The 27,353-nt window shown below is 44.6% G+C and overlaps 1 protein-coding gene across 1 annotated transcript in view; it reads left to right on the forward strand.

The window, feature by feature from the left end:
• The window catches only part of LOC126161274 (uncharacterized), a 145,056-nt gene that overhangs the window by 40,744 nt on the left and 76,959 nt on the right, over window positions 1-27,353 (forward strand). Inside the window, exon 3 of the mRNA XM_049917014.1 lies at window positions 14,969-15,177. Coding sequence (XP_049772971.1) covers window positions 14,969-15,177 — 209 coding nt within the window. The remainder of the gene's footprint in view (window positions 1-14,968; window positions 15,178-27,353) is intronic.

The raw sequence follows: 27,353 nt of genomic DNA on the forward strand, positions 1-27,353 counted from the left end.
CAGAATGTGGTGCCACGCAACGTGGCACTACACAAAACTGGTGCTAATAGCATAGGCACATAGGGAACACACACGACACAGATCTGTAAGTCCACGGTATTGGTGATAAGTTGAGAAAACCGTCCCGAAATACATGTGCTACAAAACGCCACTATCTCTTGCGCATGTACCCCGACGTCTATATGGGATATGATCACCATGCACACGTACACAGGCCGCACAACGGGTAGCATACTGTGGATCAGGTGGTCGAGCAGCTGCTGGGGTATAGCCTCCCATTCTTGTACCAGTGCCTGTGGGATCCACTGCAACCCTGAAAAGGCGGACATACTGGTGCAAAATGACATCCCGATACACCTGACCTATTACATACAGTTCCTCTGTCGAAGACATGCAGGGGTGTAAGTGCAACCAGCAAGCCACGGTCCGCATCTCGTGGTCGTGCGGTAGCGTTCTCGCTTCCCACGCCCGGGTTCCCGGGTTCGATTCCCGGCGGGGTCAGGGATTTTCTCTGCCTCGTGATGGCTGGGTGTTGTGTGATGTCCTTAGGTTAGTTAGGTTTAAGTAGTTCTAAGTTCTAGGGGACTGATGACCATAGATGTTAAGTCCCATAGTGCTCAGAGCCATTTGAACCATCAAACCACGACCTCCATACAGGTCCCTTTCAAGGACATTAAGGGGTTGGTATCTGGTTCCTGGTTCACGCCAGATGAAAACCCGGCGAGAATCACTGTTGAGACTATACCTGGACTCGTCCGTCAACATAACCAGGGACCACTGTTCGAAAGACCAAGTACCGTGTTCTTGACACCAGGCTTTACGGGCTCTTCTGCGACCAGGGGTCAGTGGAATGCACCTTGCAGGTCTCCGGGCGAATAAACCATGTCTGATCAGTCGTCTGTAAACTGTGTGTCTGGAGACAACTGTTCCAGTGGTTGCGGTAAGGTCCCGAGCAAGGCTCTGTGGCCGTCTGCGGGCACTGATGGTGAGATATGAGTCTTCTTGTGGTGTTGTACACTGAGGACGTCCCGTACTGTAACGCCTGGACACGCTTCCTGTCTGCTGGAATCGTTGCCGTAATGTTGAGATCACACTTTATGGCACACGGAGGGCCCGTGCTACGACCTGCTGTGGTTGATGAGCCTCCAGTCGCCGTAGTATTCTACTCCTCATAACATCATCAATATGAGTTCTTTGAGCCATTTTAAACACACAGTCACCATTAGCATGTCTGAAAACGTCTGCACACTTACTCGCTGCACCGTACTCTGACATGCACCAACACACCTCTGCGTATGTGGACTGCTGCCAGCGCCACCGTGCAACGAACGTACGTGAAATGCACCGCATGGCCATACCCCGAGGTTATTTAAACCCGCAAACCGCCCACCAGAGCGCTGTTTCACCACGCATCAGTATTGTCCTTAATTTATGAGCATGAGTGTAGATTGTCACATCATTATATTTCATCGGAATCGAAAGCTCCCAGTCATGTAGATGTTTATTAGTGAACGTGAAGTAAATAATTTAAAACTATACTCATATGAGCTCTTCATGTCCATTTTGTGCCTATGCATTAGAAGCAGCACAAGGGCGAGCAGTGATCAGTGGTAGAAGCGAGCACATAACGCAGAGAGACCGGAAAAGAAGAGTCAAACATCTTGATGTGGGAGAGAGCAATCCAGGCCTCCACACCTACTAATGTTATCTTTAGTTAGAGGCTGACAGCGTAAATCCTACTACCTTCGTGCGGTAAAATGTGCCAGCCAAACACAAGGTAAATCTGGGTATGGAAATATGATCCATAAATACAGCATCTATTTGAAGACAATATCTTCTTGGAGATTATGACTCACCGTGTACCTCTCCAGACAACTTGACTCTTTGACCCCTTTTCTTCTTGAGAGGTCTTCCAGTGTCCACGGATGGCTGATCACAGATGAGCATCATTGACCCATCAACTGTTAATAAATGTTTTGCCGCACTTTTTCGAGGAACTGGATTTACTGGACAGAATTATTCGGGCTACCGTTGGTCGGCCATCGTCATTGGCTAGTGACACCAGGTGGTGAAAGAAACAAAGAATGTTACCAAAATATTATTGTTGTCATGTCATCGAGGTGCGTTCCTGATACTTGCATACCTTTCCGTGTCTTGTTAATTACTTCCTTAATGGCGGGAAGCCAAGGAAACCAGAAGAGACATTGTTGTTGAGATTGCACTCATTCTTACATATTTCGACGGATTCCCGGACTTTCCTTCTATACATGTTACTTTCCTTGGGTAGGATTGATCGTGGTAGCATTCTTCCTGGTGTTCTTGTACCACAGATTTTACATTTTTGTTTAAACTTCTGTGGCGTTAATTATCGCCTGCAGGTTCTTTTATTGTCCTCCCAATTTGGCTTGAACAACAATGCGTAAAGAAGATCGAAATGTTGAGGTCGAACGTTTGAAAAATCTTTTCGATAAAAATCAAAATGGGTTCCACAGACAGAAACTTTGCGAAACTCAACAGACTGTGTTCCTCCGTGAGACCCATAGCGCTGTACACAATGGCGCTTCGGGTGAAGCCGTGTTCTTTGACTTCAGGAAGGCATTTCCCACCCTCCCGCACTGCCGATTGGTCAAAAAAATACGATTTTACAGTCTCTTATCCGATTTGCTACTAGATTCAAAGCTTCCTTGCAGATAAAACTCAACGCGTCACTGTTACAGGAATAAAATCGTCAGATGTGAAGGTAATTTTTGGAGCACCCCAAGACCGTTACAGTTTACAATGTATATAAATGATCTAGTAGAAAGCGTCGAGATCTCTTTGAGACTGTTCGCAGATGATGCGGTTGCCAATAAGAACGTAGCCACACCAGAAGACGATATCGATCCGCAGAATGACCTGCAGAGGACTAATAAATGGTGGGGCCTCTGTCACTTGATCCTGAAAGTTGCTAGTGCCGGCCGCTGTGGCCGAGCGGTTCTAGGCGCTTCAGTCCGGAACCGCGCTGCTGCTACGGTCGCGGGTTCGAATCCTGCCTCGGGCATGGATGTGTGTGATGTCGTTAGGTTTAAGTAGTTCTAAGTCTAGGGAACTGATGGCCTCAGATGCTAAGTACCATAGTGCTCAGAGCCATTTTTTTTAAAAAATTTAATAAATGCAACATATTGCGCATTCGTCGAAAAACAAATCCACTGCTCTACAGTTACACCGTTAAATGACACATTTCTGGAAACAGCATCTACTGTGAAACTATCTACGGGTAACTATGCAGAGCGACCTTAAGTGGAATGACCACGTAAAACAAATAGTGAGAAATGCCGATATTAGGCTGAGATTCATAAGAAGAATCTTCAAAAATATAACTCATCCACGCAAGAACTTGCTTACAAGGCAGCTGTGCAACCGATTCTTGAGTATTGTTCGTCAATATGGGACACTTACCAGGTACGACTGAGACGGGGGAAATGGCTCTAAGCACTATGGGACTTAACATCTAAGGTCATCAGTGCCCTAGACTTAGAACTGCGTAAACCTAACTAACCTAAGGACATGACACACATCCATGCCCGAGACAGGATTCGAACCTGCGACCGTAGCAGCAGCGCGGTTCCGCACTGAAGCGCCTAGAACCGCTCGGCCAGTGAGAGGGGAGACCGAACGAAGAACGACGTATTTCGTCATGGGACTTAAGGTCGGCGCGAGAGCGTTACAGAGGTGCTGAAGGAACTTCAGTGACAGACGCTACAAAAGAGGTGTTATGCATTACGGGGAGGTTTACTGCTGAAGTTTCGGGGGAGTAATTTCCGGGAAGAGTCGGACAACGTATTGGTTCCTTCCATGTCTCGGGAAATGACCATGACCAGAAAATTTGAGAAATCAGAGCTGACACAGAGAGTTACTGTTGTGTACATAGTTCCGCGTAGTCAGCGCGTAGACAACTTTCCCACTAGAGCGCGCCCCGCTAAGCACAACAGCGCAGGCGCAGCGCTCGTCCGTCTCCGCACTACGACATGGCGCTGTCTTAGAGACGGACCAAATTCTGCTTCCGCCGGTCCGCGTATTAATATGTCACGCAGCCAATGAGATTGCTGCTAACGTAGAAACTTTTCTCCTCGCGGATCACACTCGCGCAGTGATACCTGAACGCTCGAGGTATTATAACGAGTGTACAGACCTCCGATTAGTCAGTCTGCATTAGTCTGCATTTGTCTGTACCAGTCTATGGTCAAGTTTCAGTCTGCGCCTAAGAAGATTACCATATTCCTGTAGATAGCCATGAAGAATACACACTTTGTCAAGTATCAGAGATATGTGAGAATAAGATTAACGTACCAAGACCAAAGGAACTTCAGATTGTCAGTTGTACACAGCATCCAGAATCAAGTTACGTAATGTCTATATTTTTTATTATTTTAATAAATGTGTGTGAAAATTAATCAAGTTCTGTTTAAAGTTGGTCACCGTCAATCTGCTACTCTAAGCGCGCAAGTGGCATTTCTATCGTCTGACCTAACGGCAGAAGATAAACACGCCACGATAAGACCACGTGACATATTGCTGACACTCGCCTACTTCGTTAGAGCGACAAGTCAATCTGATTGTGTGTGTACCGAAGGTCTTACAGTACGCACACCACACTATCCCTTCTGGAGTTGCAATTGAAATGATCACCAATGCGTCTGCTTAAGATCCAATAAATATAGTGCGTTAATTTGTATTCCGTATATTTTGTACGTACACTTTAGTAACAAAAACTGTCCTGACTCTGCTTCGCCAACTATCGGCTTGACACTCCCTCAGCATTATTTACTCATTAGTCTACAGTGCTAAGGCAGACGACAAACCAGCTTAAAACATCCATGCCTTCTTATCTTCTACATAAATGGAAATGTTTACGATACACCCACATACGCAGTTGAGAACGACCGCCTGTAACACTTGACAGCACTTGATAGCGCTCTAATTAGGAACAGATGTCACCGGAACGTCTTACAGTACGCACACCACAGTTACCGACAGCGTGTCTTCCCACACGCATTTCACGAATGAATCAGAGAAGGGCGCATAAGTTACTGGGACCAGATGTACCCCTTCCCTCTGCATCCAAGCGTGGTCCTCCTGATCTCGAAGGTGGAAAGTAGCCAAAATATTTGTATTGTAGTTAGAGAAAGTACGAAATCTCCTGACCTTTTACAAATTGACGCGGTTGGTATACATGTCCTGGAGTGACATGAACATCACGTAAGGTTGTTGTTGTTGTTGTTGTTGTGGTCTTCAGTCCTGAGACTGGTTTGATGCAGCTCTCCATGCTACTCTATCCTGTGCAAGCTTCTTCATCTCCCAGTACCTACTGCAACCTACATCTTTCTGAATCTGCTTAGTGTATTCATCTCTTGGTCTCCCCCTACGATTTTTACCCTCCACGCTGCCCTCCAATACTAAATTGGTGATCCCGTGATGCCTCAGAACATGTCCTACCAACCGATCCCTTCTTCTGGTCAAGTTGTGCCACAAACTCCTCTTCTCCCCAATCCTATTCAATACTTCCTCATTAGTTATGTGATTTACTCCATCTAATCTTCAGCATTCTTCTGTAGCACCACATTTCGAAAGCTTCTATTCTCTTCTTGTCCAAACTATTTACCGTCCATGTTTCACTTCCATACATGGCTACACTCCATACAAATACTTTCAGAAATGACTTCCTGACACTTAAATCTATACTCGATGTTAACAAATTTCTCTTCTTCAGAAACGCTTTCCTTGCCATTGCCAGTCTACATTTTATATCCTCTCTACTTCGACCATCATCAGTTATTTTGCTCCCCAAATAGCAAAACTCCTTTACTACTTTAAGTGTCTCATTTCCTAATCTAATACGCTCAACATCACCCGACTTAATTCGACTACATTCCATTATCCTCGTTTTGCTTTCGTTGATGTTCATCTTATACCCTCCTTTCAAGACACTGTCCATTCCGTTCAACTGCTCTTCCAAGTCCTTTGCTGTCTCTGACAGAATTACAATATCATCGGCGAACCTCAAAGTTTTTATTTCTTCTCCATGGAATTTAATACCTACTCCAAATTTTTCTTTTGTTTCCTTTACTGCTTGCTCAATATACAGATTGAATAACATCGGAGAGAGACTACAACCCTGTCTTACTCCCTTCCCAACCACTGCTTCCCTTTCATGTCCCTCGACTCTTATAACTGCCATCTGGTTTCTGTACAAATTGTAAATAGCCTTTCGCTCCCTGTATTTTACCCCTGCCACCTTTAGAATTTGAAAGAGAGTATTCCAGTCAACATTGTCAAAAGCTTTCTCTAAGTCTACAAATGCTAGAAACGTAGGTTTGCCTTTCCTTAATCTTTCTTCTAAGATAAGTCGTAAGGTCAGTATTGCCTCACGTGTTCCAGTATTTCTACGGAATCCAAACTGATCTTCCCCGAGGTCGGCTTCTACTAGTTTTTCCATTCGCCTGTAAAGAATTCGTGTCAGTATTTTGCAGCTGTGGCTTATTAAACTGATTGTTCGGTAATTTTCACATCTGTCCACACCTGCTTTCTTTGGGATTGGAATTATTATATTCTTCTTGAAGTCTGAGGGCATTTCGCCTGTTTCATACATCTTGCTCACCAGATTCACGTAAGGTGCGGCTGCGTAATCCAGGCCTTAGTTCGTATCAGTACCCTTTCCACTGCGAGAGCGCCTAGCTTGGGAAACACACCTTTCCGAGAGCAGTGCGTTCTTTCCCCGCGGCTGCGGCTGCGGCTGCCCGGCGCCTCGCAGCCAGCTACCGGAGCACAGCCACTCTCCGCAGAAGCGGCGGCTCTGTACACAAGCAGGGCCTCCGGCGGCGCTCCCTCGGGAGGTCTCCTGCCCGCGCTTATTGAGATCCACGGCCTCTGTGCAGCCGACCGCTGACCACGGAGAGCCGGCTCTGCTCGCATTAGGAACGATTTGCCCGGTCGTTTCACCTGCACTGCGAGCTTCCCCACGAAAGCCACTAAGGTGTTTCTTACTCTGCCTCTGTTCAGTCTACAATATATTCACTCCACTGACGCACTGCGACACCAAACGCGCAACTTCGCATTGCTAAAAACGATAAAAATGGTTTCCTTCATTCCATCTTACAAAATTACCGAACAGCGATTTGCTAGTTCTATGAGAATACTTTCCTCTACCTGTCAGAAATAAAATTTATCGCTTTACTAGCTGTATCCCAGACCGATAAGGTAAACAGTAAGGGGGTTCTCCGCAAAACCGGCGAGGAAAGGAGTTTGTCGAAAACTCTGACAAGAAGAAGGGACCGGATGGTGGGACATCTCTTAAGACGTCACGGAATATTTTCCACGGTACTAGACGGTCAAACCTGTAGTGGAAGACAGAGATTGGAATACATACGGCATAAGTTTCCTTTAATTTACGTCTATGGTCACAATCTTTTCTGTTTAACAGATTACCGGTTTCGGTCTTTAATTACCATCATCAGGTCTGTCTCATAAGAACAAAGTCCTAATGCACTCTGTTAAACAGAAAAGATTGTGACCATAGACGTAAATTAAAGGAAACCTACTACGTATACGGGTCACTGTGTTTTTTCGCGACGATGTCGCAGCTTGTGATACATACGGCAAATAATTGAGGACTTAGGTTGCAAATGTTACTCTGAATGTAAGAGATTGGTATAGGAGAGGAATTCGTGGTGGGCCGCATCGAACCAGTCGGAAGGCTGATGACTCAAAACAAATAAAATCAACTGAGAGTAAATTATTTATGGCGCGTTTTATTTCGTCTTGAAGGTGCAGAAAGTTCTAAGAGTTCTTTGCAACAAACCCTCAACTTTAATGGCGTTGGAACTGTCAACAGTCAACCCAGGCATCCTCAAAACTGTGAATCTGACAGTAAATAGTTTTAGAGTATTTTTGTGTTAGAATTCCTTCCTATTGTATCGGCGTTACTTATGGGACTTAATAAATGCACAGTAAGATAGCACTGCACTAGTCTCGCCACTGTGATGAACGAAAATACACATTTCTTTAAATCCACAGTTGTTTTTTTAACTGTCGGTTTATGTAGGTATGATATGCAACCAGTCACTCTTTATGTAATTGATCGTACCATCAATTAGTTTGCAATCCACGGCAGGCTCATTGTACATTACAGTAACATTATTTTCCATACCATATGTAGCTGGACGCTAAACGATTGCACTCCCTCGTGGGATCCATGACAGCTCAGTCTCTCTCTCTCTCTCTCTGACACACACACACACACACACACACACACACACACACACATGTACGCGCATCCGCGCTCGGTCAGTGTCTGTGTGCTCTTCGTTTCACAGTAAACAAACTCTGAACATACGTGCAAAGAATATTTACTCTTTATTAATAATCTTTGTGTCTTACGTTCATTGTTTGTTTACCATGTGTGTGTGTTTCTGTGTGCTAGCTTGCTGAAATGTACATTACGGACCGAATTTGTCGTGGGTACCATGGGGCAGCGCAATCAAGATGGCCTTTGCGTCTAGCTGCACATGGTCCACAGAATTATATTTCACTAACATCACTTCCGTAATCACAGGCAACTGAAGTCCAAGATAGTTGGCTGAGGCAGAAGACGCCGCAACTGCAGGCTGCAGCAGTGTAGACACAGGTCGCTGATCGGCATTCCATTGTAATCGCTAGACATAGCACCTACCACACTGGCCTCTCTCCCGTAAGAGGGAACCGTCATCGAGATTGCCGTCCGTCGATACAACTGTGTCGACACTACTCGGTTTTAGTTTTATATGCTGTGCGATTACGTTTTTCGTGCGGATTACCGCCTGCGCCTCCTGGTGACCGCCTCACATACTTATTCGTAGATTTGTCAATTTTGTTTGACCTCTGTACACAACGGATTGACCAGAATGAAATTACGGAAAACCATACACACTGATACGCGACAACTCTAAAGGGTCACCTCTACTCTTTGGCTCACATATGTGTGAACCTCTCTGGTTCGATGTATGCCAAGTGAGCACTTGTTATGTACCTATGTGTGCAAAGCGTCTCGCTACGAAGCGTATGCGAAAATACATTTTAGTGGTCTGATGACAGCAGTAAGCCGGAACCGTTCGTTGTGAATTGTATAGCATATGTGAGCAAGACTGAAATTTATAAATTAAGTGCCAAGCATGATCGGGACTCGGTTACAAGTCAACTGATATCAAATGAAAGGTACGTCACGGAAGTATGATTTTAATGCGTCGGCCTCATGGGGCGAATAGCACCACTCCTAAACACTTTCGACTATATAAGGTTAATTAGCATAAGCTTATTGTGAATTAATGCAGACATTAATGGTGTTAATACAGACATTATTGGTCCTGTAGCTGTATGCAGCCTATTATGCTGTGTGGCGATACTAAGTCACAATCTTACCAACTACATATACCTACTGTACATCGATGGCAAGTTTGAAATGACTGCTTCTTTGATAGTCCTACATGATGTGAATGAATTTGGGACGCTACGAAGGCTCCCTCGCTTCCTTGGTGTCTTCCAGTCTCTACAATTTTTAACTTCTGCAGTTCCTTCTAGTACTGTGGTTGTTATTCCATGATGTCTTAATACGTGTTCTATCACCCTGTCCCTTCTTCTTGTCGGTGTTTTCTAAATATTCGTTTCCTCTCCGATTCCCCGCAGGACCTCCTCATTCCTTACCTGAACAGTCCACCAAATTTTCAACATTCGTCTGTAGCACTACATCTCAAGTGCTTCAGTTCTCTTCTGCACCGCCGCAGCCGGTCTTTCACTACCATACAATACCCGTCTCTCACTATAGCTTAGCCTATTTTCCTCAGAATTTCGTATGTCTTGCACAGTTTTACGTTGTCGAACGCTTTTTCCTGGTCGACAAATCCTATGAACATGTCTTGATTTTTCTTTCGTCTCGCTTCCATTATCAACCGCAATGTCAGAATTGCCTCTCCGGTTCCTTTACCTTTCCGAAAGCCAAACTGATCCTCATCTAACATATCCTCAATTTCCTTTTCGATTATTCTGTATATTATTCTTGTCAGTAACTTGGATGAATGAGCTGTTAAGTTGATTGTGCAATAATGCTCGCACTTGTCAACTCTTGCAGTCTTCGGAACTGTGGCGATGATATTTTTACGAAAGCCAGATGTTATATCGCAAGACACATACATTCTACACACTGACGTGAATAGTTGTTTTGTTGCCAATTCAACAACGATTTTTAGAAATTCTGTTGGAATTTTATCTATCTCTTCTGTCTTATTTGATCTTAAGTCCTCCAAAGCTCTTTTAAATTCTGAATCTAATACTGGAGTCCCTATCTCTTCTGCATCGACTCCTACTTTTTCTGTCACATCAGACTAATCTTCCCTCTCATAGAGGACTTCAGTGTACTGTTTCCAACTATCCAGTTTCTCTTCTGCATTTAACAGTGGAATTCACGTTGGCTTCTTAATGTTACCACCCTTGCTTTGAATTTCACTGAAGGTTATTTTGACTTTCCTACACGCTGCGTCAGTCCTTCCGACAATCATTTCTTTTTCGATTTCTTAACATTTTTCATGCAGCCATTTTGTCTTCGCTTACCAGCAGTTCTTATTTATTTTATTCCTCAGCGACCTGTATTTCTGTATTCCTGAATTTCCCTGAACATCTTACATTTCCTTCTTTCGCCGATCAACTGCAGTATTTCTTCTGTTACACATGGTTTTTCGCAGTTGTCTTCTTTGTACCGATGTTTTCCGTTGAAGTTCTGTGATTACCCTTTTTAGAGATGTCTATTGCTTTTTAAGTGTACTGCCTACTGAGTCATTTCTTATTGCTATATCTATAGCCTAAGAGAACCTTAAGCTATCTCTTCATTCCTTAGTACTTCCGTATCCCACTTCTTTGCATATTGATTCTCCCTGACTGATCTCTTCAATTTCAGCTTACTCTTCATCACTACAACATTGAGTCTGTATCTGCTCCTGGGAGCAACTTACAACCCAGTAACTGATTTCGGAATCCTCTGTCTGACCATGATGTAATCTAAGCCCGTATCTCCCGGGCTTTTCCAAGTATACGTCCGCCTTTTGTGGTTCTTGAACAGAGTATTCGCTATTACTAGCTGAAATTTTTTGTAGAACTCAGTTAGTCTTTCTCCTCTCTCGTACCTTGTAACAGGCCCATGTTCTCTCGTAACTCTTTCTTTTACTCCTTTCCTGCAACCGCATTCGAGTCCATGACTATTACATTTCCACCTTCCTTTACATACTTAATTACCCGTTCAAGATTCTCGTGTACTTCATCTGTCTCTTCAGCTTGCGACGTCGACATGTATATCTGAACTATCGTTGTCGCTGGTGCTTTGCTGTGGATTCTGATGGGAACGATCCTATCACCGAGCAGTTCACTATGCCACACTCTCCGCCCTACCTTCCTATTCATAACTTCCGTTATACCATTTTCTGTGCCGTTGATGTTGCCCTATATTCATCCGACCAGAAAGCCTTGTTTTCTTTCCATTTCACTTCACTGACCCCCACAGTATCTAGACTGAGTCTTCGCATTCGTGTTTACAGATTTTCTAGCTTCCCTACCAAGTTCAAGCTCCCGACATTCCATTCCCCGACTTGTAGAACGTCATCCATTCGTTGGCTATTCAATCTTTTTTTGTTGGTCACATCCCTCTGGGTAGTCTCCTCCAGGAGATCCGAATGTCGGAGTGTTCGTGTATCTTTTGCCAGTGGAGATGTCATCGTGATACTTTTTCAGTTGCAGGCCACATGTCATGTTGATACTCATGACGTGTCTTTAATGCAGTGGTTTCCATTGCTTGTACAAGGTGAATTGTTCTGGGCAGTTGTAATGTCCCCACAGAAAATACCCTCTACCACGCACCAATTAATCATGTTCAATCAAACCATCCACATTCATTCACTTTGGAAAAGTTATCTGATCTGATTTTCTAGTAATATATGCGGCGACAGCACGACGACGCCAAAGTATTTTCTAGTGCGTTTATTCTTTGAAATAACAGAGATGCATATATGCATTCTCCATGGTTGTTAGAGTGGTAACTAGAGCAGCTTCTGGAGTATCTGTTGAGGGATTGACGTGTTTCTGAGAGATACATATTCTGCTTTTCTTCTCGCTAAAGCGAGCCAATTAACATTTGTGCCGCTAGCGGTTTGTTTGAGGAGAAAGAGACTGTAAAAGGAAAATAATTAAGGCGTGGAACCGCCGGAGATCTGGATATGTAATGGAGATGGATTTAATACACAATTTCCTCTATAAATAGGGTTTGTGACTTTTTTCTTCTGGAGTGAACGAACGAATGAGTTTTTTCTGAATCATTTGATGATCACGTTGGCCCTGTAATTAGTGGGGAAGTTTCAGCTGTGTCGAAGAGAACCTGCAATCACTGAGTCTGTGTTAAATCGTCCAAAAAGGCTTCGTACACATCTGGAATTCGCAATCTTTCGTAAAAGGAACAAATTGTCCAAACGATGGATTCTCCCGACTGACTGCAGCGTTTAACAGTAATAATAAATGTAAAGATCTCTTACAGCAAGCCAGCCGATTATAACCAAGACGAAGGACTCCACCAAAGATCCTATTTGGCTGATTTCACGTAATGAAATATTATATTAAAAACTGTAGATTGATAAAGGAGAGAAAGAGAGAGAGCGAATGAAAATAGAGATAATACTAATAATCCTCCATTAGTCTAATTTTTCGCCTGTCTTATCACGGATCAGCCAAGAACGGGGAGGGCCTTACTTTACTGTATAGATTTATGTGTGAAGGTGAAGGGATCTTAAAGGCAACAGATACACGTCGATACAGACAAGACATTACACAGAGATGGCGGCTAGCTGCATTCATCATATACTCTTAGATAAAGAGACGGCAACTTATTATCCGAACATTTAAAAATGTTAAACAGTGTCTGACGTAGTTCTGCAATGATTGTATAAGCTGACTGGCTTGGAATTCGCACGCCTGTACTGTTAGAGAGCAGAGCAGTGTTTTGTTTACGCTACTAGCTCCTTCGTGCCGACGGTGTATTGGAGGGGCTGCTTCGGGTGCAGACCTTTCAATCTACTTTGTGGCTTTTGAACATACCATCAATAACAACACCTTTATTAGTACTGTGGGTCGCCTATCAGAAGTTCGGTTCTATTATTTTTTTTTAAATTTAATTTTATCATCGATTGATGATATACACTCCTGGAAATGGAAAAAAGAACACATTGACACCGGTGTGTCAGACCCACCATACTTGCTCCGGACACTGCGAGAGGGCTGTACAAGCAATGATCACACGCACGGCACAGCGGACACACCAGGAACCGCGGTGTTGGCCGTCGAATGGCGCTAGCTGCGCAGCATTTGTGCACCGCCGCCGTCAGTGTCAGCCAGTTTGCCGTGGCATACGGAGCTCCATCGCAGTCTTTAACACTGGTAGCATGCCGCGACAGCGTGGACGTGAACCGTATGTGCAGTTGACGGACTTTGAGCGAGGGCGTATAGTGGGCATGCGGGAGGCCGGGTGGAAGTACCGCCGAATTGCTCAACACGTGGGGCGTGAGGTCTCCACAGAACATCGATGTTGTCGCCAGTGGTCGGCGGAAGGTGCACGTGCCCGTCGACCTGGGACCGGACCGCAGCGACGCACGGATGCACGCCAAGACCGTAGGATCCTACGCAGTGCCGTAAGGGACCGCACCGCCACTTCCCAGCAAATTAGGGACACTGTTGCTCCTGGGGTATCGGCGAGGACCATTCGCAACCGTCTCCATGAAGCTGGGCTACGGTCCCGCACACCGTTAGGCCGTCTTCCGCTCACGCCCCAACATCGTGCAGCCCGCCTCGAGTGGTGTCGTGACAGGCGTGAATGGAGGGACGAATGGAGACGTGTCGTCTTCAGCGATGAGAGTCGCTTCTGCCTTGGTGCCAATGATGGTCGTATGCGTGTTTGGCGCCGTGCAGGTGAGCGCCACAATCAGGACTGCATACGACCGAGGCACACAGGGCCAACAATCATGGTGTGGGGAGCGATCTCCTACACTGGCCGTACACCACTGGTGATCGTCGAAGGGACACTGAATAGTGCACGGTACATCCAAACCGTCATCGAACCCATCGTTCTACCATTCCTAGACCGGCAAGGGAACTTGCTGTTCCAACAGGACAATGCACGTCCGCATGTATCCCGTGCCACCCAACGTGCTCTAGAAGGTGTAAGTCAACTACCCTGGCCAGCAAGATCTCCGGATCTGTCCCCCATTGAGCATGTTTGGGACTGGATGAAGCGTCGTCTCACGCGGTCTGCACGTCCAGCACGAACGCTGGTCCAACTGAGGCGCCAGGTGGAAATGGCATGGCAAGCCGTTCCACAGGACTACATCCAGCATCTCTACGATCGTCTCCATGGGAGAATAGCAGCCTGCATTGCTGCGAAAGGTGGATATACACTGTACTAGTGCCGACATTGTGCATGCTCTGTTGCCTGTGTCTATGTGCCTGTGGTTCTGTCAGTGTGATCATGTGATGTATCTGACCCCAGGAATGTGTCAATAAAGTTTCCCCTTCCTGGGACAATGAATTCACGGTGTTCTTATTTCAATTTCCAGGAGTGTAAATATGTTTCAGTCACATTGTGTAGTTAGCTCGTCTTCACTGACTCACCTTCCAACTGACTCACTTTATTCCCGTTGTTCTTAGTGAATTAAGAGTCTCCAAATTTTTATTTATAGTGCCTTTCCTCTTGCCTTTCTTTCTCCTCACTCTCTCTCTCTCCATCGGACAGAAGCTTGTTTTTGTTTACTATTCACTCTTGTTCTCTTCAGTTTTTTAAATGGTAATTCGCCCTTTCTTTGTAACTTTGAACCAATTATTGTTGCCCAGTTTCGTGAGAGTGTAAGTAACGCCTGTACCGCCTGTGTTACAGATCTAGGCGAGCACCGCGCGGACAGCACTACTCGCCCGAAGAGGAGCCCAAGTCGTGCTGCGGCGTCGTCGTCACGCAGACGGTTTCCATCCGGTGGTTCATCGTCATGATCGCCTTCGTGGGCGTCTGCTGCGCAGTCGTCGGGACTGTCCTGGGCGCGATGAAGGCCAGCGGCAGGGAGCACCTCACCGTCTCACTCCTCATGATTGGTGAGTACCCGGGCGCTCTCTGCACAGTCAGTAGACCGACAAGCACCGGGCCGTTACTTCCAATGACTACTTTATTAAGTACTAACAGCTAGTTTCGAGTGTACGCTCATTCTTAAATGCACAATGAACGTGTATGTATCATCGTCGTAAGTCTTGTGTCTGTACATCAAGTTCTACACTTGAGGATGAGAACATGCTGGAAACTAGCTAGTAGTACTTAATAAAGTGTTCATTGAAAAATAAGAGCCTGATGGAAACGATATGATTCTTTTAAATTTATCGCGGCCTTTGTGACAGTGAACGAACAGGTGCGTAACGAAAAATCTAGAGCATATGTTCCGGCAATGAGAGCTTTCCAAGGGACACGTTCCACGAGTGAAAACTAGCCTACATTTCCAAAGATAGCTACATTGCTAACGTTACCGGCCAGAATTCTGGACATTTAATGTAAAGTTGCAAGAAACCGTTCCTGTGCGGTAAATAGTACTAACAATGGAACCTCCCCATCGCACCCCCCTCAGATTTAGTTATAAATTGACACAGTGGATAGGCCTTGAAAAACTGAACACAGATCAATCGAGAAAACAGGAAGAAGTTGTGTGGAACTATGAAAAAATAAGCAAAATATACAAACTGAGTAGTCCATGCCGAAAATAGGCAACATCAAGGAAAATGTGAGCTCAGGAGCGCCGTGGTCCCGTGGTTAGAGTGAGCAGCGGCGGAACGAGAGGTCCTTGGTTCGAGTCTTTCCTCGAGCGAAAATTTTACTTTCTTTATTTTCGCAAAGTTACCATCTGTCCGTTCATTCATTGACGTCTCTGTTCACTGTAATAAGTTTAGTGTCTGTGCTTTGTGACCGCACCGCAAAACCGTGCGATTAGTAGACGAAAGGACGTGCCTCTCCAACATCAGTGTCAAGAAGAGTAATTCATGCAATTGTTACACAATACACACAACAAAAAAACTTTTGCTTCACCTCGGTTCCGAGAGTTCCGGAACCTGTGCAGAAAATTGGAACAGAGATACACATAAATATTGTTATATCCTAGCCAGTAATGCCAACCGAGCCCGCTGCCAAAAGGTGGGCAGCATCAAAGTCCGGACGCCGTCCGCATAAGCAGCGCCAGCGATACAGGAAATCGCCGCAAGTCTGCGCGCGCCACCGCTGGCTTCTGGCTTCTTAAGCGCTGGAGTCGCGAGCGCTAGGACAGTTCTGTATTCGCCGCTCAGTTGTATACTCGCCACCGATTTGTGTACTTGCTAGTCAGTTGTGTGTTCATCGCAGCAGAGTTGTTGTTTGTCGTCAGCCGATGCTGACCTAGCCGCTCCGACTCGAACTAGACAGATTTCTGTAGACACGGAGTTCACTACTGTGTTTCCGTATCTTCGTTAATAAAGATAAGTGCCGACTTTTATTTAATCAGAGTGTTTGGGTTTTCATCTTTCTGTTCACTGTTCCAGCGGACCGGTCGGCCCGCTATTAAAAGTGTGGCGGTGACTTCGTAAGCCGTTTCTACAGCGAAGTGTTTGTCGCTACGAACTCCGCCACAAAAAATATCATTTCCGCCATTTTTACTGCTCAAGAAACCCACAGATTGCATGTTATACCACCATACAGCGAGACCTTCAGAGGTGGTGGTCCAGACTGCTGTACACACCAGTATCTCTAATACCCAGTAGCACACCTGAATTCTCCATGGCATACTATCCACAAGTTCATCATGGCACTATTGATCCAGATTGTCTAACTGCACAACGGCGATTCAGCGTAGATCCCCCAGAGTAGTTGGTGGGTCACGTCATCCATAAACAGCCCCTTTCAATCTATCCCAGGCATGTTAGATAGGGTTCATGTCTGGGGAACATGCTGGCCAGTCTAGTCGAGCGACGCCGTTAACCGGAAGGATGTCATTCACAAGAATTGCACGATGAGGGTGTGAATTGTCGTCCATGAAGACGAATGTCTCGCGAGTATGCTGCCGATACGGCTGCACTATCGGTCGGAGGATGGCATTCACTTATCGTACAGCCGTTACGGCGCCTTCCGTGACCAACAGCGGCGTATGGCGGCCCCACATAATGTCACCCCAAAACAACAGGGAACCTCCACCTTGCTGCACTCGCTGGACAGTGTGTCTAAGGCATTCAGCCTGACCGGGTTGCCTCTAGAGATGGGCAAAACTGTTCTTTTCAGAGATTGGATCAGAACTGTTCACTCCCTGAAATGAATTAGCTCTTTTTCATGACTCACCACTCATTTACAATAGAAAATAAATGGAAGGCACATTGCCCTTTAAACTTGGTTTATTCCAGTACTATACCTGTATTTTGATCTTATTTGATCCTATTTTGAAGTAACACAGATAATGAGTAAGAATTTTGTATTGTTTATTGAAATTTCCATGATATGACAAAGTTTTTGATTATTGATTTATTTTGCACTATCGTGGTTTTTTGGGTGATCGGAAAATGTTGTAACTTGAGATTTACATTAACAATATATTTGGCTACAATGTATTAAAATTTCATTAACCTCATACAAATACATCGCAAGCCATATATTTTTAAAGTGAACGTTTCCTTTCGAAGACGCCTAAAATCGCAAAATCCGTACCAGAATAAGAAAAAAATATACAAATTTGACTGTAAAACGAAAGTGCTGCATATAGCCTTACGCAGAATAAAACAAGGAAAATATTGGTGTATCACATTTTGCGATACGTTTATCGGTTCGCTCGTAATTAAAGCGTAAATTCGAGTGTCCATAATAAAAATCCTATAGTAAGAGGAGTCATCAGGAACCTAATCTGATCAGTTTAAACAAATAAAAATAAAATAAAAACAATTGATGTATACATAACATAATAATGTAATATACATAGCGGTATTACTACGAAGAACAATATCCAGTGGGGACGAACTCCGATGCAGAGGCGCTGAGTCGAGCAGGTCGAGCCGCGAGCTGTTTTACTGCGTGAGCTGAGACCGCAGAGACCAGAGTGACACCTGAGTCGCTTTGCTCGATGCTCTGGCTAGAGTCGAGAACGGTGGGGTGAGCGTTGAGCGGGCGAGTTCCGAGGGTGGGGGGAGCGGTGAACTCACCCGCTCCGAGACAAATCGTCCGTTCCCTTGCGAGCAGGTTTTTGCAAGTAGTTCCTATGTTATCCGCTAGGTGGCTCTCTGTCCTGTTGCTTGCATCAACTGCCCAGAGGGCGGGACGTGCGACTGAAATGATCGCCGACAGAGTGCGATGCGAAGTTAAGCTGCGCCAGACACTGCACAGTGCACACGGCAGACGACGCACAGAGACGGCACGGCATATGTGAAACACAAAATCCAATGGGGCACTGCACAATGCAGGCAGCCAAGGTAGAAGCAGGGCAGAGGCCGGCGCTGGCTGTGTTGTGTGGCGTGCACTGTGCTCTGACCAGCAGAGGCACTGCTGATATCCTCCGTCTCTCTCTCTCTCTCTCTCTCTCTCTCTCTCTCTCTCTCTCTCTCTGCCGTGGGAAACGTTTGGAGCTACCGTTCTTTTTTTCTGAATCACTGATTGTTCACTCCTTTGAAAGATTGAACTCTATGAATTAGTTCAAGAGCGGATCCCCCATCTCTAGTTGCCTCCAGACAGGTCTCCGACGATTGTCTGGTTGAAGGCACATGCGACACTCATCGATGACGAGAACATGATGCCAATTCTGAGCGGTCCATTCATCATGTTGTTGCATCCATCTGTACCGCGCTGCATGTTGTCGTGGTTGCAAAGGTGGACCTCGCCATGGACGTCGGGAGTGGAGTTGGGCATCATGCAGCCTACTGCGCACGGTTTGAGTCGTTACATGACGTCCTGTGGCTGAACGAAAAGCATTATTCAACATAGTGACGTTGCTGCCAGGCTTCCTCCGAGCCATAGTCCGTAGGTAGCGTTCATCCACTGCAGTAATAGCTCTTGGGCGGCCTGGGCGAGGCATGTCATCGACAGTTCCTGTCTCTCTCTTCCTCCATGTCCGAGACACTTGGGCACTTCCCTTGTTGAGAGCCCTTCCTGGAACAAAGTAACAATGAGGACGCGATCGAACAGCGGTATTGACCGTCTAGGCATGGTTGAACTACAGACAACACGAGCCGTGTACCTCCTTCCTGGTGGAATGACTGGAACTGATCGGCTTGGAACCCCTCCCCCCCCCCCGCCCCTCCCGTGTAATAGGCGCTGATCGTACATGGTTGTTTACATCTTTGGGCGGCTTTAGTGACATATCTGAACAGTCAAAGGGACTGTGTCTGTGATACAATATCCACAGTCAACGTACATCTTCAGGAGTTCTGGGAACCGGGTGATCTAAAACTTTTTTTGATGTGTGTATTTAAATCATCAAACGTTATGTTCAGGCAGCAGATATCTACGAGTGCGGTATTCAAAGCTGGCTGTACGGCACCACAAGTGCCTTAATATAGACGGAAATTACGTATAAACGTAAAGTACAGGTTTTATGTAGAAATAAATTTTCTAAGGAGAGTCTACTTGTTTTATTTTTTTAAAGAACGATAACTAAAAAAAGAGAAACACGCCTCATGATTCCTTTTTGAGACCGCCAACATACAGGAGAATAACAGGTGACGGCAAAGACTTGAATAACTAACATGAATTATCAAGTACGTTCTCGGTAGCCGCTTCCCACAAACAAAATTTTCAGCGTTTTATAGAAAGGAAAAGGACACAATCAAGCTAATCAGAAGATTGAAGACAGAAGCATGTTTCTTTGTTATATCCCACTCCACACACGAGCGTGAGATGTTGTTGTATTGAACCAGAGGCAACCAACACCCTACTAGGTTTATATCCAAAGAGCTTACTGAGAAATGTCTTATCATATTCAGGTGACAGTTTCGTCTTCTTTTTATTAAAGAACATCAAAAATATGCGGCTATATCGTTTTACTAAACCAGAGACAGTATGTTTCTTTCAGCGTTTTTACTAATTCTCTTCCTTGTATGTCTGTTGAGAATAAACTTTGTAACTGATTTTAAACTAACTTTTCGATGATTTAGAAAGTAGGAATTTTAGACACAGCTCAGAAGTGGACCACAATACAATATCAATCGATTACTTTTGAATGCATTGTGGGAGCAACCAGTGATCAGTGTTATTACTAATATTTACTATCAAAAACAGTCTTGATCACAAATTATTTATTCCGGTGACCAGTTTCGACCACAACTGTGGTCATCTTTAGACCAATGAGGAAGAACCTACCACTAGAAGGAGGTTCTTCCTCATTGGTCTGTAGATACCAGAGTTGTGGTCGAAACCGGTCACCAAAATAAATAATTTGTGATCAAGATCGTTTTTGATAGTAAATATCAATATGAAATCACTTTCTTGTCTGATGTGTGGCGGAGGGTACTTTGTAAATAACTTGTCAGCACTGCTCTACTTGTGGCACAACCTCATCTCCTGCCTTGATCTCGGGAAAAAGTTGCAGGACTCCACCCCTGTAAGAAAGGAAATAGCGGAGACAGGGATTAGCCACAGACTAGGAGATGTTTCTTGAAAGTATGCGGTACAAGAAGAAGTAAAGCTGTGAGAGCGGGTCGTGATTCGTGGTTGGTTATCTTAGACGGCTGAACAGTTGTCCGTGAGAGGAAACGGTCCCGAGTTCGGGTCTGCCTGGTACACAGTATCAATCTGCCAGGACGTTTCACACCAGCGCACACTCTGCTGCAGAGTGAGATTTGGTGTTTCCTTTCACTGCCAATTGTGAAGTATATTATAAATCAACCAGAAGGCTGTTCAAGACGTGCCAGAAACACGCTTTCAAGGCCGTTTTTACAGGGTGAATGGGGCACGGGCAATTTGATTTTCGACCTTACGTTCCTGAAAAGCCCAGAAAGACAGTTACTGAAGCGTAATGTATGTTTCAGATGGATCGTAAAATATTTTGCGATTTACTTAACAGAATAAAGAGTAATAATGGAATTCAGTTCCCTGCCTCGTACAACCAGGTTAGCGAGGTGTAAAGGAACTAAAATCTTCCAGAACGAATTTTCACTCAGCATCTTAGTGTACGCTTCGTGATAGTTTAAACTGTGTGCCGGTCTGGGAGACGAACCTGGGAGTTTCGCAAAGGTGCCAGTTTTGAATTCCTCCCAGGAGATTCAACTGGAATCTTGACGTTAGCTGTTTCTAAGTGAGTATCTGTATCAGTGCCGACTCGTGTCCGACGGGTAGTGAATGTGTTTGTTTAGAAGGAGTATAAATATTCTAAGGCAACCACTGCTGTTGGATTAAAACAAAAGTCCAGTCGTTATAATATTTATTAATGACCAGTTTCGACTTCGTGTAAACTAATAAACCTAATATTGTGACCTACACTGTTGTTTCAACCCTTTTGTGTCACCAGACCGCTTTTTCTCCTCTGTGCCACGTTGTCCAAGTTTATGAGTCATTTCTTTCATCAGTAGTTTCAAACAAGGAGAAGTTCGTAGTTCACAGCCAGTGAAAAATCGTTCCATGTCACTCATTTTTTGTTGGTAAGGAAAATCTGCATTTCCTTAGCATATGATTCTCTGAGGGAGTTCCTAGTCCGTAAAAAGCGTTCTCTGAGGGAGTTCGTTGTCCGTAAATCGATAAGTTATTTATTGGTCGAATATTTATCTACGAGTACATAAATTTCATACCAAGACAGTTACTTTCATTTTTGTGTTTCTGTTCAAAAGTTTTCACTGGTCCACCTGTCGTCTGTTGCTTTCATTTATATGAACCCACGCTGTAAAAGCGCAAACACTTTATTTGAACAGTGAATCACATAGACATACCACTTTTTTTTCATAGCAGAAATACTGTTAGTGTAGCTGTGTGAATTAATAAAGAACAGAGATATGGACTTACAAAAAAAAATGCGCTCCATAAAACAACGCCGGTACAACGCATTCAGAGTGACATATTTACACAGAAACTGCTCAAAAGCTCGTCCGATAAGAGAAGCCGTAACATCGCATGATATGCGACCGTATTGCGTACACGGGAGAGATAAAATAATAGAAGGAAATTTTATCGTTCCCCGGCCCGTGCCTCGTTACAATATCGTCGCGCATGTAGCAATATTCGCTTCTGTGCTGTTTTTAATATACTCCGCACTGAACGTCATAGCAAAACGCGGTCGACTGACGGCCGTTGTTACAGGATGACTGACAAAAAATGTAAGGACTGTTCGAGTGAAATGAGCGATACTTTACTGCGATGATGACTGTTACTTCATGGTCGCCCTTTTATTTGGACGTTACGATTTTTTTCCTGGCCAGACACCATTCTTATCAGCACTTTACAAGGGTAGACAATAAACCCATGATGTTCGAATACCGTATGAATAGTGTGGTGCTTTACACAGTCACCTTGCGGCGGCGGCGTTACTTCCGTCGCTTTACGACGAACCTGCACCTACCTGTGAACATTGTCTCAGCAGATCATCAGTAGGGAAGTCGAGCGAAACCTACTGTACTTCGACCTGAACCATGCTGCAATTAAAGTCACTAATCTACGTTCCGGGAGGAAGTTTTCACACGAAATGAAAGGTTGGAAATTTTGTCCTTAATTAATATATTCTGAAACTTAGGTGAACAAGTATCACTGCCAAGGCCGTGCTAGTCTTAACACAGTCACTTACCATCCCTTTCACTCACATTAGCAAGTTTATGGTGTTGCATTTCCCGAAAACGTAATAGCTATAAAAAAAAATACGGATTGTTTTTGATTGAGAATGCTCGCCAAATATTAAGTCTGTCGGTACCTAATACAGTCACAGTTTTTAGCCACCGACCTGCTCAATACGCCACGCGGAATGTATGTCTTTTCTCACCACAAAATACACTTAAAAATTCCGAAATTTCTACACTCCCACCGGAATAATTATGCCGTCACTTTACCACACTTTTGATGTATGAAACACTGCTAGATCGGGCAACTTATCGTTTCCATCGGAACTACTACTACACACGTCCGAACTGTTTCATGGCTAGGCTCCGACTCCCCTCTAGAATACTCTAAGTCTTGTCTACCAGCAGAGAAAGGCGCGCGAAGAATATTGCTTTACCCTTGGCTCTTGAGTAAATAGCAAAACAGCATTCTCCCGCGTCAGTCAGCGCTTTTCATCAATAAGCAATCGCAAAATAGTAAACCTAACGACTGCACTTTGTACCGACGTAATTATCTAATATGCTGAAGTTTTGTATCTATAAAGTTATTTATTAATGTTATTTATACCTGAATTAACTTTCCCTTTACCATAAACTTATTTTACAAATCTATTCTACAAAAATCCGCTTTGTCCACATCCATACTTCTTCGAAATGTTCCCACAATAAATCCCACTACATAGCTCTTTAAACAATTTTCTTCCTATTAACCTTAAACCACACTCACGCATCATTCATACTGCTAAAACACATTTATAACATTTTACATACACAAAAAGACATAATAACACTTTATGAAAATACTAGAACAGTTTATGAAAAACATTCTGTTACTTTAGTGTACTCTAGTGTGCTCAGTCGAAAGTAAATAACAGTCCCCCTATCCAATACTGTCCTCTATCGGCTGATACATAAACTACGTGCGCGTCCAGTCTCGCGTCACCATCTGTCACTACCTAGCTCTGAGACACATCTCCCACTTAACCGCCTCCAAGGCAGGATTGGTATACGGCGCTACGCGTCAACCTCGATTAAATATCAAGGCCTAACGTTCCAACCCGATATGAAATGAAATGAGCATGTAAGGATTGTAGAGGTAAGACGAATGGTCGACTTCGGTTTATTGGGAGAATTTCAGTAGAGTGTGGTTCATCTGAAAAAGATACCGCATATAGGTCACTAATGCGGCCCATTGTTGTTCCATTGTTTGGGATCTACACCAGATCGGATTGGAGGAAGACATGGAAGGAATTCAGAGGCGGGCTCCTAGATTTGTTATTGGTAAGTCCGAACAACACGCAAGTGTCACGAGATGTTCCAGGAACTCAAATGGGAATCACTGGAGAAAGGCCACTTACTTTTCGAGGAGCACTGATTAGAACTCGTACGGAAACATGTAGGCAGTCGTTCCTCCCCCGCTCTATTTGCGAATGGAACAAAAAGCGAAATGACTAGTAGTGGTAATTGGTACCCTCCGCCACGCACCACGCGGTGGCTTGCGGAGTACGCAAGTAGATGTACATACAAATGTAGAATGTAGATGGAAGGAAATGTTGTGTATGCCATATGTCGACAAACCGTATACTCTGTGATGTGAGTAGAGGTGGGTCGTTCGCGAACTGACGGGAGTAAAGGAACGGTTCACCAACATGAACGGAAGGAGCGAGGAACGAATGCTAAGGAACGGTGTTTCATAGTTCACTTCGGTTGCGGCTTTCCACTTGTAGTTCCCAGGAACGGGAAACGGTCGGTCTCGTTCCCACAACGGCACGTCGGCCGGTCTCGTTCCAGCCTCGGTCGCGTTCGCGTCTGTCTCGGTCTCGCTCGGCCGAACTCGGCTTCCTTCGGGTAGCCACTCGTCGCAGTTCCACTGCCGACTGCTCCTAGTTAGTTCAGTATTGAGTTATCGTTCGTTTCGTACGCTGCGCCCGCCAATTCTAGATCTGTTTCCAACCTTTTCGTATTCTAATCAGCGTCCACGACCGGTAATTAAAATGTATTTTATAATTACGTAAATTAAATAAAAATCATGTCGTATGTAATACATTCATCTTTTCAGGTAACAAAAGGGCATATCAGCTCACTTCACTATTTCGATAAACAGCAAAAGACATACCTATAAAAAGGCAAGTATTTTTATTATTACACATGCAAAGGAAGTCGGCACGACACACACGAGTGGTCATTTTTCGTCTTTTTTTATCCAAGGTAAAACAACATGTTCAATTTTCAAATAACTTCCGGGAATTCAGCCAGGTAACACTTTCAGCGACCGCCGATATTTCGGCGGGAGAACACCCCGCCATTTTCAAGGCAAACTGCAACGGACAGGCGGCGTACATGCAAATTTAATACCTCGGTTCTCGGACCGAAGTAGGAAAGATAACACACACACACACACACACACACACACACACACACACTGGACACCTGGACACTAGTGCCACCAAAGATGACCAAAGTCAGAGCTATCGATAGTGAGACTATGAATTCGCAGGTGAGGCAGCATTGACTCTGTTCCTCTGTTTTTTGACAAGGGAGAGAGCCGGATTCCAAACAGAGTTTAAACAGAAACCTCCATCCCTGTTAACGAGGTTGCTCGCTAATTTAATCTCAACTGCCTCCCTAATCACACTGTCCCAATAGCTGGACGTGCATGCCAATATCTCGGTGTTATTATATAACATGGGGTGACCAGTATCCAAGCAATGTTCGGCAATAGCAGATCTATTTGGCTGCTGTAATCGTGTGTGCCGTTTATGCTCAGTACATCTGTCCTCCACGGTCCTGATAGTTTGACCAATATATGCCATGCCGCAGCTACAAGGGACACGATATACACCCGCCTTACGCAGTCCAAGATCATCCTTAACGGAACTCAAAAGTGCTCTAATTTTAGATGGAGGTCGGAAAACACATTTCACATCGTATTTCCGTAAAATACGACCGATCTTATTGGACGTGTTTCCTACGTAAGGCAAGAAGGCAGTAGACTTAGGTGTTGACTCAAAATTATCATCAATCACCTGATGTACAGTTGGTCGATAGCGCAACGCACGTTCAATCTGTCTATCACTGTAACCATTTTGACGAAATGTAACTTCAAGATGGGACAGCTCAGCTGGCAAAACAGAGGAACAGAGTCAATGCTGCCTCACCTGCGAATTCATAGTCTCACTATCGATAGCTCTGACTTTGGTCATCTTTGGTGGCACTAGTGTTCAGTGTGTGTGTGTGTGTGTGTGTTATCTTTCCTGCTTCGGTCCGAGAACCGAGGTATTAAATTTGCATGTACGCCGCCTGTCCGTTGCAGTTTGCCTTGAAAATAGCGGGGTGTTCTCCCGCCGAAATATCGGCGGTCGCTGAAAGTGTTACCTGGCTGAATTCCCGGAAGTTATTTGAAAGTTGTATACGCCAGGAGAAACTCAGGTCTAACATCTTCAATATTATCGAAGGCAGCCCGACTTACAACCGAATGAAGCCCGTGCTCCATAATCGAGTATCTGGTGTCACATTTTGTAAAGGGAATACGATAACTTCTACAATATTATTCTAGTGGTACAGGGTGGGGCGCACGAAAAATCGGACCGGAGTACTAGACTGCTCATTGTCGCCCACCAATCGTCATCTGTTGTCTTGAAGTTGTTGTTGTTTGCGTTAGCTTATTTGTTATTTCTTTACTGCTTAATTATTACGTGTTTGTCTATTCTGCTCGTAGCGGTCACCAAATCGTGCGTAATGGTTCAAATGGCTCTAAGTACTATGGGACTTAACATCTGAGGTCATCAGTCCCCTAGACTTAGAATTACTTAAAACTAATTAACCTAAGGGCACGGCCTGCTCGTATATGAAGTCAGGGTTCTACAGCCTTTTGATCATACGCCTTGATTAATCTATTTGGCTTGATTAATCTGTTTGCTCCTGACACCCATACATTAGGAAAAATCCTTAGGAAAGTTGAGCCGAAAATCCTTGCTTTGGGAATTAGATGGATTTATTGCTAATGTCACGTATGATACGTCTTAAAGTAAAGGAAACACTTAAAAAAGTACATTTACAAAAACTGCTCGAAGCGACCTCCACCTGCTCTCCTTGCTTTACTGTATTCTGATGAAAATTCATGGAGTGCGTCGTATTTGGTCAAATCCATTTTCGGTACATTCCCTCAGAACAAGTAAATGAGTTAAATAGATCAAGGGTTTTAAATCTGGCCAGAGGTAAAAATCGATCGGATTCAAAACTTGTGTTGGGGCAAGTCAAGTAATGGATCTCTCTCGATCAATTCATCGATATGGAAAGTGGTAATCGAGATATCTGTGAACGTTCAAAATGAGGTGGAGCACTCGCTTTCGGCGGTTTCCCACATCCAGCTAGGTATACAACGGCCTCACATACATGCTACTCACACGGGAATATGAGATTGACTCTAGACGCAAACAGGTGGGCGTTGAAGGGCTACATAATTTCTGTTCTGGGGTAACCGTTGG

The sequence above is a fragment of the Schistocerca cancellata genome, chromosome 2, assembly GCF_023864275.1.
Source record: "Schistocerca cancellata isolate TAMUIC-IGC-003103 chromosome 2, iqSchCanc2.1, whole genome shotgun sequence".
Lineage (NCBI taxonomy): Eukaryota > Metazoa > Arthropoda > Insecta > Orthoptera > Acrididae > Schistocerca > Schistocerca cancellata.